Source organism: Rana temporaria, chromosome 5, assembly GCF_905171775.1.
Source record: "Rana temporaria chromosome 5, aRanTem1.1, whole genome shotgun sequence".
Taxonomy (NCBI): Eukaryota; Metazoa; Chordata; class Amphibia; order Anura; family Ranidae; genus Rana; species Rana temporaria.
Genome location: NC_053493.1, coordinates 6,757,402 through 6,773,442, shown reverse-complemented (window position 1 = coordinate 6,773,442; position 16,041 = coordinate 6,757,402). Strand labels below are relative to the sequence as shown.

At 44.7% G+C, this 16,041-nt stretch overlaps 1 protein-coding gene across 2 annotated transcripts in view; it reads left to right on the top strand.

Annotated features, from left to right (window-relative positions):
• LOC120939772 (1-phosphatidylinositol 4,5-bisphosphate phosphodiesterase gamma-1-like) overlaps window positions 1-16,041 on the top strand; it is a 160,317-nt gene that overhangs the window by 88,153 nt on the left and 56,123 nt on the right. For both annotated transcript variants that reach the window (XM_040352124.1, XM_040352123.1), the window contains exons 13-16: window positions 2,581-2,701; window positions 6,292-6,460; window positions 7,816-7,935; window positions 9,562-9,669. In XM_040352124.1, the coding sequence (XP_040208058.1) occupies window positions 2,581-2,701; window positions 6,292-6,460; window positions 7,816-7,935; window positions 9,562-9,669 (518 nt within the window). The remainder of the gene's footprint in view (window positions 1-2,580; window positions 2,702-6,291; window positions 6,461-7,815; window positions 7,936-9,561; window positions 9,670-16,041) is intronic.

The window sequence follows — 16,041 nt, the reverse complement described above, 5'->3', positions numbered from 1 at the left end:
CACGTGCTGCATTGGTAGGCATGGGCAGGCTGCATTTTTGGGCACGGATAAAGTTGTTGTTAATATTTATTTTTATAACTTAAAGGGGAGTTCCAGCCATTTGTATGTTTATTAAAAGTCAGCAGCAACAAAAAGTGTTGCTGCTGGCTTTTAATAAACAGGCACTTACCTGCTCCAGCGCTCCAGCGACGCGCCGGCCGGGGCTCCGCTCCTCTCCCCCCCTCCCCGGCCGGCGTCTTCATCTTCAGTGTGGGCACCCGGCCGTGACAGCTTTCGGCTTCACGGCCGGGCACCCACTGCGCATGCGCGAGCGCGAGCGGCGCGGCACTGCGCATGCGCGAGCGGCGCGGCCCGGCGCCGCGCCGTGTAATTGGCCAGGAGATCGCCTAGGACCTGTGACGTGTCCTAGGCGATCGCCTACAGCAGCCACTTCCTGAAGGCGACTAAGCTTAGTCGCCTACAGGAAGGAGGAAGTGGGACAGGAAGTCCCACTCGTGCTGAAGCCCCCACTCCCCCCCCAAAAAAATTACATGCCAAATGTGGCATGTAAGGGGGAGAGGAGTGGATTGAGAGGAAGTTCCAAATTTGGGTGGAACTCCTCTTTAATTCTGCATAAAACATTTAAGTGTCATTTCATGAGATAATTTATGAGGGCGTGTCTGGGGGTGGGACATGGTAGGAGTTGGGCGGGGCAACTGGTGGCGAGTACGCCTTGAGGCCTGGCTAGTAGCTCAGGACTTGAAATTTTGAGCCCTGTACATATATATATATATGTTTTCATACTTACCTCTTTGGTGGACTTAAATGGCACCTGAAAAATCCCATCCTAATTGATCCAAGTGTGCAATGTGGTTGGAACCAGAGATGGAGACAATAGCAGGGAGGTCTTGCCATTGGAAGGCAAAGAGATATAAAAGGCCATGGAAGATGAGGCCTACCATACTCCACCTAGAACTGAAATAGTGGGAACACCCAAATGTGCAGGGAGGTCTTGCTCCTTAAAAACCAGGGAGGACTTGGCCTTGGCTAGACTCCACCTAGATCTTACATTTTTTAGGAGGACCTGTCCTTTTGTTGGAGATACCTTTAATCTATTGGCCAGATTCAGAGACGTTTACGCCGGCGTATCAGTAGATACGCCGTCGTAACTCTGAATCTGTGCCGTCGTACATTTAAGTGTATTCTCAAATTGAGATACACTTAAATCTAGCTAAGATACGACTGCCGGCGCTGTCGTATCTTAGATGTCTAGTTCCGCCGGCCGCTAGAGGCGTGAACGCTGATTTACGCCTAGAATGCGTAAATCAGCGAGATACGCCTATTCACGAACGTACACTTGCCCGTCGCAGTAAAGATACGCCGTTAACGTAAGGCGTTTTCAGGCGTAAAGTTAGTCGAACAAAAAGCTGGCCTAGCCTATGTTAAGTATGGCCGTCGTTCCCGCTTCGAATTTTGAAAATGTTACGTCGTTTGTGTAAGTCGTCCGTGAATAGGGCTGGACGTAATCTAAGTTTACGTCGAAACCAATAAGTCCTTGCGGCGTACTTTGGAGCAATGCACACTGGGATATGTCCACGGACGGCGCATGCGCCGTTCGTTAAAAACGTCAATCACGTCGGGGCTTGATTCATTAACATAAAACACGCCCCCCTGTTCCTCATTTGAATTAGGCGCGCTTAGGCCGGCAACATTTACGCTACGCCGCCGTAACTTAGGACGCAAGTGCTTTGTGAATACATCACTTGCCTCTCTGACTTACGGCGGCGTAGCGTAAATACGATACGCTACGCCGGCTGAAACATACGCCGCCCTATGTGAATCCAGCTATTAATGTATCATGTCAAATAGACATGTGCACTGCCGAAAACTTTGTTAATTTTCGTTTTCGTTTAATTCGTTTTTTTTTAAGCCTTTTTCGGAAATTCCGAAAATTTGGAATTCGGAAACTTGAAAATTCGAAAATTCGAAAATTTACAAATTCTGAATCTTTGAATTTGCGATTTTTCGAATTTCTGAACTTTCGAACTTCTGATTGTTCAAATTTTCTAATTTCAAAATTTTAGAATTTCGAATTTCCGATTTTCTAAATTTTTATAATTTCCGAATTTCGAAACTTCAGAAATTCGTAATTTCGGAAACGGTAATTTCGGAAATTCAAAAATTCAGAAATTCAGAAGTTTCGGAATTAACTAATCGGTCAAAATTCGCTAAAAAAGAATTTGGAACGAAACGAATTGCACGCGTCTAATGTCAAATCTTTAGCACTTTGGTCAGGAAGCTGCAGCACAGAGATGTACAATCCACTGCTGACCTACCTTTGAAAATGCTACAGGCCTGGCTGATTTTCTGACTTCTTAGTCACTCACCTAGAACACAATAGACAGATCCAGAGTTCCGGGTTTTCATTTGCTGCTGTGTTGCTCGGGATCATTCAGGAATAACTTGCCAGGCAACTAGCTTTTTCTAAAACAGGTCAACAATGGCTGGTTCTATATAGTCTTATTGCAGGTTCCCTCGCAGGCCGGCTTATGAATTGCAGTGGGAGGAGTGTAACTTTCTTCTCTCTTTCTGATTGGACAGTGGATTGCTGGGATGGGCCAGATGACCTGCCAATCATCTACCATGGACACACGCTGACCTCTAAGATCAAATTCCTGGATGTCCTCTACACCATCAAGGACAACGCCTTCATCACCTCCGAGTAAGGGGAATGTCTTCTCGCTACATATATCTCTGACATATACCACAGTGCTGTACAGAGATCACTGAGCCAGTCACATCAGTCTCTGTACCCCAGGAGCTTACACTCTATTGTCCCCTCCCCCACAGTCCCACACTATTATTATTATTATACATTTATATAGCTCTGACATATACCGCAGTGCTGTACAGAGATCACTGAGCCAGTCACATCTGTACCAGAGGAGCTTACACTCTAATGTCCTCCCCACAGTCACACACTATTATTGTTATACATTTATATACGGTACCTCTGACATATACCGCAGTGCTGTACAGAGATCACTGAGCCAATCACATCAGTCTCTGTACCCCAGGAGCTTACACTCTAATGTCCCCTCCTCCACAGTCACACACTATTATTGTTATACATTTATATACGGTACCTCTGACATATACCGCAGTGCTGTACAGAGATCACTGAGCCAATCACATCAGTCTCTGAACCCCAGGAGCTTACACTCTAATGCCCCCTCCCCCACAGTCACACATTATTATTATACATTTATATAGCTCTGACATATACCGCAGTTCTGTACAGAGATCACTGAGCCAATCACATCAGTCTCTGAACCCCAGGAGCTTACACTCTAATGCCCCCTCCCCCACAGTCACACACTATTATTATACATGTATATAGCTATGACATATACCGCAGTGCTGTACAGAGATCACTGAGCCAATCACATCAGTCTCTGTACCAGAGGGTAGACGTGCACTGCCGAAAAATGTGTTTGTTTTCGTTACATTCGTTTTTTTTTTGCATTTTTCAGAAATTCTAAAATTCTGAATTTCGGAAATTAAAAAATGTGCAATTCGGAAACTCGAAAGTTTGGAATTCTGAATTTCTGAAATCTTAAAATCCGGAATTTCGAAAGTTCTGAAATTAAAAAATCCAAATTTTTCGAATTTAGAAATTTAGAATTTTCTAATCTCCGATGGTCTAATCTCCGAATTTACGATTTTTTTGAAATGTCAAATTTTCTAAATTTCGAATTTTCTCATTTTTGAATTTTCGAATTTCCTAATTTTGAATTTTTAAAATATTCCGAAATTCCACATTCCGGAAATTCCAAATTCTGAAATTCCAAATTTCTGAAAATTTGTAAATTCCGAAATTGAAAAATTCAGCAATTCGGAAATTTCGGAATTAACAAATTTATTCGGAACTAAACGAGTTGCACATGTCTACCAGAGGAGCTTACACTCTAATGCCTCCCCACAGTCATACATTATTATTATACATTTATATAGCTCTGACATATACCGCAGTGCTGTACAGAGAACACTGAGCCAGTCACATCAGTCTCTGTACCAGAGGAGCTTACACTCTAATGTCCCCTCCCCCACAACCACACACTATTATTATTATTATTATACATTTATATCTCTCTGACATATACCGCGGTGTTGTACAGAGAACACTGAGACGGTCACATCAGTCTCTGTACCAGAGGGTAGATGTGCACTGCCGAAAAATGTGTTCGTTTTCGTTAAATTCGTTTTTTCTTGCATTTTTCAGAAATTCTAAAATTCAGAATTTCGGAAATTAAAAAATTTGCAATTCGGAAACTCAAAAGTTTCGGAATTCTGAATTTCGGAAATTCTAAAAATTCTGAATTTCGTAAAAATTCTGAAATTCGAAAATCCGAATTTTCGAATTTCGAAATTTAGAATTTTCAAATTTCGAAATTTAGAATTTTCAAATCTCCGATTTTCTAATCTCTGAATTTACGAATTTTTAGAAAATTTCAAATTTTCTAAATTTAGAATTTCCTAATTTTTGAATTTTCTAAATTTCCTAATTTCGAATTTTTAAATTTTTAAATATTCCGAAATTCCAAATTCCGAGATTCCAAATTTCCGAAAATTTGTAAATTCCTAAATTGAAAAATTCAGCAATTCGGAAATTTCGGAATTAACAAATTTATTCGGAACTAAATGAGTTGCACATGTCTACCAGGGGAGCTTACACTCTAATGCCTCCCCACAGTCATACATTATCATTATACATTTATATAGCTCTGACATATACCATAGTGCTGTATAGAGATCACTGAGCCAGTCACATCAGTCTCTGTACCAGAGGAGCTTACACTCTAATGTCCCCTCCCCCACAGTCACACACTATTATTATTATACATTTATATCTCTCTGACATATACCGCGGTGTTGTACAGAGAACACTGAGCCGGTCACATCAGTCTCTGTACCAGAGGGTAGACGTGCACTGCCGAAAAATTTGTTCGTTTTCGTTACATTCAGGTTTTTTTTTGCATTTTTCAGAAATTCTAAAATTCTGAATTTCGAAAATTAAAAAATGTGCAATTCGAAAACTCGAAAGTTCGGAATTCTGAATTTCGGAAATCTTAAAATCCGGAATTTCGAAAGTTCTGAAATTCAAAAATCCAAATTTTTCGAATTTAGACATTTAGAATTTTCTAATCTCCGATGGTCTAATCTCCGAATTTACGATTTTTTTGAAATGTCAAATTTTCTAAATTTCGAATTTTCTCATTTTTGAATTTCGAATTTCCTAATTTTGAATTTTTAAAATATTCCGAAATTCCACATTCCGGAAATTCCAAATTCCGAAATTCCAAATTTCCGAAAATTTGTAAATTCCGAAATTGAAAAATTCAGCAATTCGGAAATTTCGGAATTAACAAATTTATTCGGAACTAAACGAGTTGCACATGTCTACCAGAGGAGCTTACACTCTAATGCCTCCCCACAGTCATACATTATTATTATACATTTATATAGCTCTGACATATACCGCAGTGCTGTACAGAGAACACTGAGCCAGTCACATCAGTCTCTGTACCACAGGAGCTTACACTCTAATGTCCCCTCCCCCACAGTACCACACTATTATTATTATACATTTATATCTCTCTGACATATACCGCGGTGCTGTACAGAGAGCACTGAGCCAGTCACATCAGTCTCTGTACCAGAGGGTAGACGTGCACTGCCGAAAAATTTGTTAGTTTTCGTTACATTGTGTTTTTTTTGCATTTTTCAGAAATTCTAAAATTCTCAATTTCGAAAATTAAAAAATTTGCAATTCGAAAACTCGAAAGTTGGGAATTCAGAATTTAGAATTTTCTAATCTCCGATTTTCTAATCTCCGAATTTACGAATTTTTAGAAAATGTCAAATTTTCTAAATTTCGAATTTCCTAATTTCGAATTTTTGAATTTCCAAATTTCCGAATTTTTTTAAATATTCCGAAATTCTAAATTTCCAAATATTTGTAAATTCCGAAACTAAAAAATTCAGCAATTCGGAAATTTCGGAATTAACAAATTTATTCGGAACTAAACGAGTTGCACATGTCTACCAGAGGAGCTTACACTCTAATGCCTCCCCACAGTCACACACTATTATTATACATTTATATAGCTCTGACATATACCGCAGTGCTGTACAGAGATCACTGAGCTGTTCACATCCGTCTCTGTACCAGAGGAGCTTACACTCTAATGTCCCCTCCCCCACAGTCACACACTGTATTATTATACAATGATATGACTCCCCCCTCCCCAGGTACCCCGTCATCCTGTCCATAGAAGATCACTGCAGCGTCATGCAGCAGAGGAATATGGCCTTTTACTTCAAGAAGGTGTTTGGTGAGATGCTTCTGACCAAACCGGTGGACATCAATGCCGATGAGCTGCCGTCTCCCAACCAGCTGAGGAGGAAGATTCTCATTAAGGTGAGGTCTCAGGGTGTCACCGATATGGTGAGGTCTCAGGGTGTCACCGATATGGTGAGGTCTCAGGGTGTCACCGATATGGTGAGGTCTCAGGGTGTCACCGATATGGTGAGGTCTCAGGGTGTCACCGATATGGTGAGGTCTCAGGGTGTCACCGATAAGGTGAGGTCCCAGGGTGTCACCGATATGGTGAGGTCTCAGGGTGTCACCGATATGGTGAGGTCTCAGGGTGTCACCGATAACGTGAGGTCTCAGGGTGTCACCGATATGGTGAGGTCTCAGGGTGTCACTGATATGGTGAGGTCTCAGGGTGTCACCGATATAGTGAGGTCTAAGGGTGTCACCGATATAGTGAGGTCTAAGGGTGTCACCGATATGGTGAGGTCTCAGGGTGTCACCGATATGGTGAGGTCTCAGGGTGTCACCGATATGGTGAGGTCGGTGGATGGATCTGATCTTCTCATTCTTTTATCACCAAAATTATTAAAATTTTTAAGCAAGAGCATAAGAGAATGCAATGAAATATGGAACTCCTCCCTTCAGTGGCTTGTCTAGAAATGTCTATATTAATTATAAGAAGAGAAATATGGAACAGCAATCGTGTTTATGAAAGTCACAAAGAAACTAAATACTTCATGCCGAGCACTAAGATAACTTGAAATACAGAAGGTACCCCTGTCACATGGCGGGGGCATTTAGGGTCCGCGCAATTGTCAGTTAAAGCGATGCAGTGCCGAATTCGCAAAACGTGGCCCGGTCTGTGGGCAGCCAAATGGTCCGGGGCTGGTTAAGGAAGATCGTATAAGGTGGATCATGTAGGGTGGAGCTCATTTAAGGGCGATCATATAAGGTGGATCGTTTATGGTGGAGCTCATGTAAGGAGGATCATATAAGGTGGATCGTTTATGGTGGAGCTCATGTAAGGAGGATCATATAAGGTGGATCGTTTAGGGTGGAGCTCATTTAAGGAGGATCATATAAGGTGGATCACCTAGGATGGAGCTTATTTAAGGAGGATCATATAAGGTGGATCGTTTAGGGTGGAGCTCATTTAAGGAGGATCATATAAGGTGGATCATGTAGGGTGAAGCTCATTTAAGGAGGATCATATAAGGTGGATTGTTTAGGGTGGAACTCATTTAAGGAGGATCATATAAGGTGGATCATGTAGGGTGAAGCTCATTTAAGGAGGATCATATAAGGTGGATTGTTTAGGGTGGAACTCATTTAAGGAGGATCATATAAGGTGGATCGTTTAGGGTGGAGCTCATTTAAGGAGGATCATATGAGGTGGATCACTAGAGTGGAGCTCTCTCTCTCGGATCGGGTTTGATCTCCCTTCTGTCTTTTCTCAGCACAAGAAGTTGGTGGAAGGGAATCTGTATGAGGAGGTCTCCACAGCCAGCTACTCCGAGAACGACATCAGCAACTCCATCAAGAACGGAATCCTGTACCTGGAGGACCCCATCGACCACGTATGTGACCCTCAGAGGAGGCATTTTATTGTGCTGGGGATAGAATGATATGTGTGTTCACATGTGGGGGGGTCTGTATACATCACATGTGGGGGGGTCTGTATACATCACATGTGGGGGAGGGGTCTGTATACATCACATGTGGGGGGGGTCTGTATACATCACATGGGGGGGGGTCTGTATACATCACATGTGGGGGGGGTCTGTATACATCACATGTGGGGGGGGGGTCTGTATACATCACATGTGGGGGGGTCTGTATACATCACATGTGGGGGGGGTCTGTATACATCACATGTGGGGGGGGTCTGTATACATCACATGTGGGGGGGGTCTGTATACATCACATGTGGGGGGGGTCTGTATACATCACATGTGGGGGGGTCTGTATACATCACATGTGGGGGGGGGTCTGTATACATCACATGTGGAGGGTCTGTATACATCACATGTGGGGGGGGGGTCTGTATACATCACATGTGGGGGGTCTGTATACATCATATGGGAGGGGGTCTGTATACATCACATGTGGGGGGGTCTGTATAAATCACATGTGGGGGGGTCTGTATACATCACATGTGGGGGGGGGGGTCTGTATACATCACATGTGGGGGGGGGTCTGTATACATCACATGTGGGGGGTCTGTATACATTACATGTGGAGGGTCTGTATACATCACATATGGGGGGGGTCTGTATACATCACATGTGGGGGGTCTGTATACATCACATGTGGGGGGTCTGTATACATCACATGTGGGGGGTCTGTATACATCACATGTGGGGGGGTCTGTATAGATCACATGTGGAGGGTCTGTATACATCACATGTGGAGGGTCTGTATAGATCACATGTGGAGGGTCTGTATACATCACATGGGGGGTCTGTATACATCACATATGGGGGGGGTCTGTATACATCACATGTGGGGGGGGGGGTCTGTATACATCACATGTGGGGGGTCTGTATACATCACATGTGGAGGGTCTGTATACATCACATGTGGGGGGTCTGTATACATCACATGTGGGGGGTCTGTATACATCACATGTGGAGGGTCTGTATACATCACATGTGGAGGGTCTGTATACATCACATGTGGGGGGTCTGTATACATCACATGTGGGGGGAGTCTGTATACATCACATGTGGGGGGTCTGTATACATCACATGTGGGGGGAGTCTGTATTCAAGGATTTTAACACTCTGTTCAGCAGATATACATTTTTTGTTGCTGTGAAGAAATATCTGTTTGTTTCCCCATGTCCTGTGCCGACTGATTCTGAATGGGAGGGTCTGATTAATTATAATCACCTGGTGCACTCTCCGTGTTCCAAGGAGAAAAGCAGCAGTGTGTAGCATCCCTTTAGAAATAATTACGTCTTGGGGAGTATCCCCCCAAATCTGACATTTCTCCATCTTTTCTGTAGCAATCGTATATTCTTTTTATTACATTTAAATTTGCTATATTTTTTTCTGCAAAAGTGGAGTTTTTGAGGTATTTATCAGCGCTAAATACCTCAAAAGCACCGGGTTACTATATTTGTGAACTGACTTTTTCTAAGGACAGGTTCTCTCTTTTTCTTTTTTCACCTTCTAAAAGTTCCTTCTTGTCCTTGTCTGCAGACTTGGAGTCCGCACTACTTTGTCCTGACCAGCAACAAGATCTATTACTCCGAGGAGACCTCCCCGTACCAGTCCAACGAGGACGAGGAGGAGACCGAGCCCAAGGAGGTGAGAGAGCCGGAGGAGAGAGACGTGCAAATTCCGTTTTTTAAAACATTTAAAAAAAATTAATAAAAATGCAAAAAAACTATCCCCTATTTTGTAAACGCTATAAATTTTGCGCAAACCAATCGATAAACGCTTATTGCGATTTTTTTTTTTTTTTTACCAAAAATAGGTAGAAGAATACGTATCGGCCTAAACTGAGGAAAAAAAATTGTTTTTATATATTTTTGGGGGATATTTATTATAGTAAAAAGTAAAAAATATTGTTTTTTTTTCAAAATTGTCGCTCTATTTTTGTTTATAGCGCAAAAAAATAAAAACCGCAGAGGTGATCAAATACCACCAAAAGAAAGCTCTATTTGTGGGGAAAAAAGGACGCCAATTTTGTTTGGGAGCCACGTCGCACGACCGCGCAATTGTCAGTTAAAGCGACGCAGTGCCGGATCGCAAAAACTGGCCGGGTCCTTTAGCTGCCTAAAGGTCCGGGTCTTAAGTGGTTAAAATGAGAAGAAAAGAGGTTTAACCTTAAACGATGTAGAGGGTTCTTTACTGTAAGAGCGGCAAGGATGTGGAATTCCCCTCCACAGGCGGTGGTCTCAGCGGGGGAGGAGCATCGATGGTTTAAAAAAACTATTAGATAATCACCTGAACGACCACAACATACAGGGATATACAATGTAATACTGACACATTATCACACACATAGGAGGGACTTGTGTCTTTTTTCAACCTCACCAACTATGTAACTATGGGCCAGATTCACGTAGAAGTGCGGCGGCGTAACGTATCGTAGATACGTTACACCGCCGCAAGTTTTCATCGCAAGTGCCTGATTCACAAAGCACTTGCAATGAAAACCTACGCCGGCGGCCTCCGGCGTAAGCCCGCGTAATTCAAAGGGGCGTGTGCCATTTAAATTAGGCGCGCTCCCGCGCCGGACCTACTGTGCATGCTCCCTTTTGAATTTCCCGCCGTGCTTTGCGCGAAGTGACGTCATTTTTTTGAACGGCGACGTGCGTAGCGTACTTCCGTATTCTCGGACGTCTTACGCAAGAAGGAAATTTTTTTTCATTTTGACGCGGGAACGACGGCCATACTTTATACAGCACATACGTGTGCTGTGTAAAGTTAGGGCACCCAAAACGACGACTAACTTTGCGACGGGAAACTAGACTAGCAGCGACGTAGCGAACGCGAAAAACCGTCGTGGATCGCCGTAACTCCTAATTTGCATACCCGACGCTGGTTTACGACGCGAACTCCCCCCAGCGGCGGCCGCGGTACTGCATCCTAAGATCCGACAGTGTAAAAAAATTAGGCCCCGTACACACGACCGAGTTTCTCGGCAGAATTCAGCCAGAAACTCGGTCGGAGCTGGATTCTGCCGAGAAACTCGGTCGTGTGTACACTTTTCAGCGAGGAAGCCGACGAGGAACTCGTCGGGCCGAAAAGAGAACATGTTCTCTATTTCCTCGTTGTTCAATGAGGAAAGCCGGCCCGCCGAGATCTCGGCGGCTTCCACACTGAACTCGACGAGGAACTCGATGTGTTTGGCACGTCGAGTTCCTCGGACGTGTGTACGGGGCCTTACGCATGTCGGATCTTATGGATATCTATGCGTAAATGATTCTATGAATCAGTCGCATAGATACTCTGAGAGATACGACGGAGTATCTCTGCTGTGAATCTGGGCCTATGTGTGTATTTTACTCCATATTTCTTGGATGGTTTCAGCAGTTTTTTATGGTAATTTGGTGATTGATTCACTTTTCCTTTCCAGGGATATAAGTGATTGATTGGCTTCTAATCTAATTTTTTTTAGGTGTGTTTGTTTATATATATATATGGCCAGATTCACGTAGCGCAGCGGATCTATAGATCTGCTCGATCTACGTGAATTAAGATCCGCTCCCGCAAGTTTAGGAAGCAAGTGGCTAATTCACAAACAACTTACCTCCAAACTTGCGATGGCGGATCCTAAATCCCCCGGCGGAATTCTAATTCCGCGGCTAGGGGAGTGTCATATTTAAATCAGGCGCGTTCCCGCGCCGATTTAAATGCGCAGGCGCCGTCCGCGAAATTTCCCGGCGTGCATTGCTCCCACTGACGTCGCTAGGACGTCAGTGGTTGCAACGCTTACGTAAACGACGTCCGTCCGTATTCGAGAACGACTTACGCAAACGACGTTAAAAAATTCAAATTCGACGCGGGAACGCCGGCTATACTTAACATTGGCTGCGCCTGATAAAAGAAAAGGTAAGTATACGACGGGTACGCCGCTACAGAAACGTCGTAAGAAGACTGCGTCGGGTCCGCGTACGTTCGTGAATTTGCGTATCTCGCTGATTTACATATTATTTCTTGTAAATCAGCGGGAACGCCCCCGGCACCATTTTTAAATTTAAAAATAGATCCGACAGTGTAACACAGTGTGACACTGTCAGATCTTAGCCCTATCTATGCGTAACTGATTCTATGAATCAGGCGCATAGATAGGACCAGTGTAAGTCAGAGATACGATGGGGGATCTGTAGATATCTGTAGATACACCGTTGTATCTCTTTGTGAATCTGGCCCATAGTATCTCTCAAAAAAATCCCCTCACATTTCTGGAAATCTTTTCATGTGACAACACTGAAGAAATTACACTTTTAGCCGGATTCAGGTACAGTTACGACGGCGTATCTGTAGATACGCCGTCGTAACTCTGAATCCGCGCCGTCGTAACATTAAGCGTATGCTCAAACTGAGATCCGCTTAAATGTTGCTAAGATACGACCGGCGTAAGTCTCCTACGCCGTCGTATCTTAGCTGTCTATTTACGCTGGCTGCTAGGGGCGTGTACGCTGATTTACGCCTAGAATATGTAAATCAGCGAGATACGCCTATTCACGAACGTAGGCCCGGCTGTCGCAGTAAAGATACGCCGTTTACATAAGGCGTTCTCAGGTGTAAAGATAAACCACCAAAAAGATGGACGTCGGACAGCCGTCAAATTTTTCACGTTTTACGTCGTTTGCGTAACTCGTCCGTGAATGGGGCTGGGCGTAAGTTACATTCACTTCGAAAGCATTGACTTTTTGCGACGTGATTTGGAGCATGCGCACTGGGATACGTCCACGGACGGCGCATGCGCCATTCGTTCAAAGCGTCATTTACGTGAGGTCACGATTAATTTCCATAAAACACGCCCACCTCTTCCACATTTGAATTAGGCGGGCTTACGCCGGCCAATTTACGCTACGCCGCCGCAACTTAAGGAGCAAGTGCTTTGTAAATACTGTAGTTGCCTCTCTAACTTGCGGCGGCGTAACGTAAATAACATACGTTACGCCCGCACAAAGTTAAGCCGCCGTACGTGAATCTACCTATTTGTATCTACAATGTTGTGTAGTGAGTGTACAGCTTGTATAACAGTGTAAATTTGCCGTCCCCTCAAAATAACTCAACACACAGCCATTCATGTCTAAACCGCTGGCAACAAAAGTCAGTACACCCCCTAAGTGAAAATGTCCAAATTATTATTATTATTATTATTATTATACAGGATTTATATAGCGCCAACAGTTTACGCAGCACTTTACAATATAATGGGAGACAAAACAGTTACAATACAATAAAATACAAGAGGATTAACCACTTACCCCCCGGACCATATTGCTGCCCAAAGACCAGAGTACTTTTTGCGATTCGGCACTGCGTCGCTTTAACAGACAATTGCGCGGCCGTGCGACGTGGCTCCCAAACAAAATTGGCGTCCTTTTTTTCCCACAAATAGAGCTTTCTTTTGGTGGTATTTGATCACCTCTGCGTTTTTTATTTTTTGCGCTATAAACAAAAATAGAACGACAATTTTGAAAAAAATGAATATTTTTTACTTTTTGCTGTAATAAATATCCCCCAAAAATATATAAAAAAACATTTTTTTTCCTCAGTTTAGGCCGATACGTATTCTTCTACATATTTTTCGTAAAAAAAAATCGCAATAAGCGTTTATTGATTGGTTTGCGCAAAAGTTATAGCGTTTACAAAATAGGGGGTATTTTTATGGCATTTTTATTAATATTTTTTTTTACTAGTAATGGCGGCGATCAGCGATTTTTTTTTCGGTATTGCGACATTATGGCGGACACTTCGGACATTTTTGACACATTTTTGGGACCATTGGCATTTTTATAGCGATCAGTGCTATAAAAATGCATTAGATTACTATAAAAATGCCACTGGCAGTGAAGGGGTTAACACTAGGGGGCGGGGAAGGGGTTAAGTATGTTCCCTGGGTGTGTTCTTACTGTGGGGGGGGGGGGGGGGGGGGTGGCCTCACTAGGGGAAATCACTGATCCTCTGTTCATACATTGTATGAACAGAAAATCAGCATTTCCCCTGCTGACAGGAACGAGAGCTGTGTGTTTACACACACAGCTCCCGTTCCCCGCTCTGTACCGAGCGATCGCGTGTGCCCGGCGGCGATCGCGTCCGCCGGGCACACGGCGGACGCGATCGCCGCCGCCGCCTATTAGCCGCCCCTAGTGGCGGCTAATAGGCAGGACGTCATATTACGTGCTCTCGCCTAGGAGAGCCACCTTGTGGACGTATTTCGACGGTGCGGCGACGGCAAGTGGTTAAGAGGGCCCTGCTCAGAAGAGCTTACAATCTAATAGGATGGGGCAGGTGGTACAAAAGGTTGTAACTGTGGGGAATGAGCTGATGGAAGTGGTAAAAGATTAGTTGGAGACGTGATAGGCTTCCCTGAAGAGGTGAGTTTTCAGGGATCGCCATTGGGCCAAGTTAGCCATTTTCCCTCCCCAGTGTCATGTGACTCGTTAGTGTTACAAGGTCTCAGGTGTGAATGGGGAGCAGGTGTGATAAATTTGGTGTTATCGCTCTCACTCTGTCATACTGGTCACTGGAAGGACAACATGGCCCCTCATGGCAAAGAACTCTCTGAGGATCTGATATAAAGAATTGTGTCTCTACATAAAGATGGCCGAGGATAGAAGAAGATCGCCAAGACCCTGAAACTGATCTGCAGCCCGGGGGCCAAGACCATCCAGCGGTATAACAGGACGGGTTCCCCCCCCCCCGCCTCGCCATGGTCCACCAGTTGAGGTCACATGCTCAGCGTCATATCCAGAGGTTGTCTTTGGGAAATAGACGTATAAGTGCTGCCAGCATTGCTGCAGAGGGTGAAGGGGTGGGGGAGGTATCAGCCTGTCAGTGCTCAGACCATATGCCGCACATTGCATCAAATTGGTCTGCATGGCTGTCGTCCCAGAAGGAAGCCTCTTCTAAAGATGATGCACAAGAAAGAGCCGCAAACAGTTTGCTGAAGACAAGCAGACTAAGGACATGGATTACTGGAACCGTGTCCTGTGGTCTGATGAGACCAAGATAAAGGTATTTGGTGTCAGATGGTGTCAGGCGTGTGTGGGGGAGACCAGATGAGGAGGACAAAGACAAGTGTGTCTTGTCTACAGTCAGAGGCGGCTCTAGGCTTTGTGAGGCCTTAGGCAAAACTTGACATGGGGCCCCCACTCACGCCCATGATGGGAAAAATAATTCAAGGACAAGAGCCTCTTCCCCACAACCCTTGCCCGGGGGTTGTGGGGGTCTGTGGGCAGGAGGGGTTATCGGAATCTGGAAGCCCCCTTTAACAAGGCAGCCCCCAGATCCTGCTCTTTAATACCTAAGGGGTGGGGGCCACCCGGTGATGTCACATGGTGAACCCGCCCCCTTGTGACATTATTAACTGAGGGCATGCAGGGTCATTGACGTCACAAGGGTTGGTGTCACCGATATTCACTGGTTGTGGGTACGCTGGCGGCCCCACTCCTGAGTCAGGGCTCTTAACGCTGCCTGAGCACAGCAGCGTTAAGGTCCCCTGTCCCTCAAAACTGGGGTAATGCATTGGGTAAGTTAGGCGGCCGCGAGGCCCCTGTGAGTGTGAGGCCTTAGGCGAGCGCCTAATTTGCCTAATTAACCAATTCAATACCGGGCCATCGTCATATGACGTCCACAGATGGGATCTCCCATCTTGGGTGGACGTCATATGACGTCCTGTGTTTGCGGGGGGGATATCTGAATGATGCCTGCAGCTAGAGGCATCATTCAGATATCCATGTATTCAGCCGGCGATCCTGCGCACCATAAGAATGATCATAGCGGCGGTTCCGCCGCTTGATCGTTCTTATAGGCGGTGGGAGGGGACAACCCCCCCCTCCCGCCGCCATCCGGTGCTTCTCCGGGCTCCCCCGTGCCATCGGGGGCCCAGAGAAGGAATCGTCCGTCGCAGGCAGGAAGCATAGAGATGACTGGTGACCAGATGGTCACCAGTCATTTCTATGACTGTCGGAGGACCCGGGTGCCATGTGATGA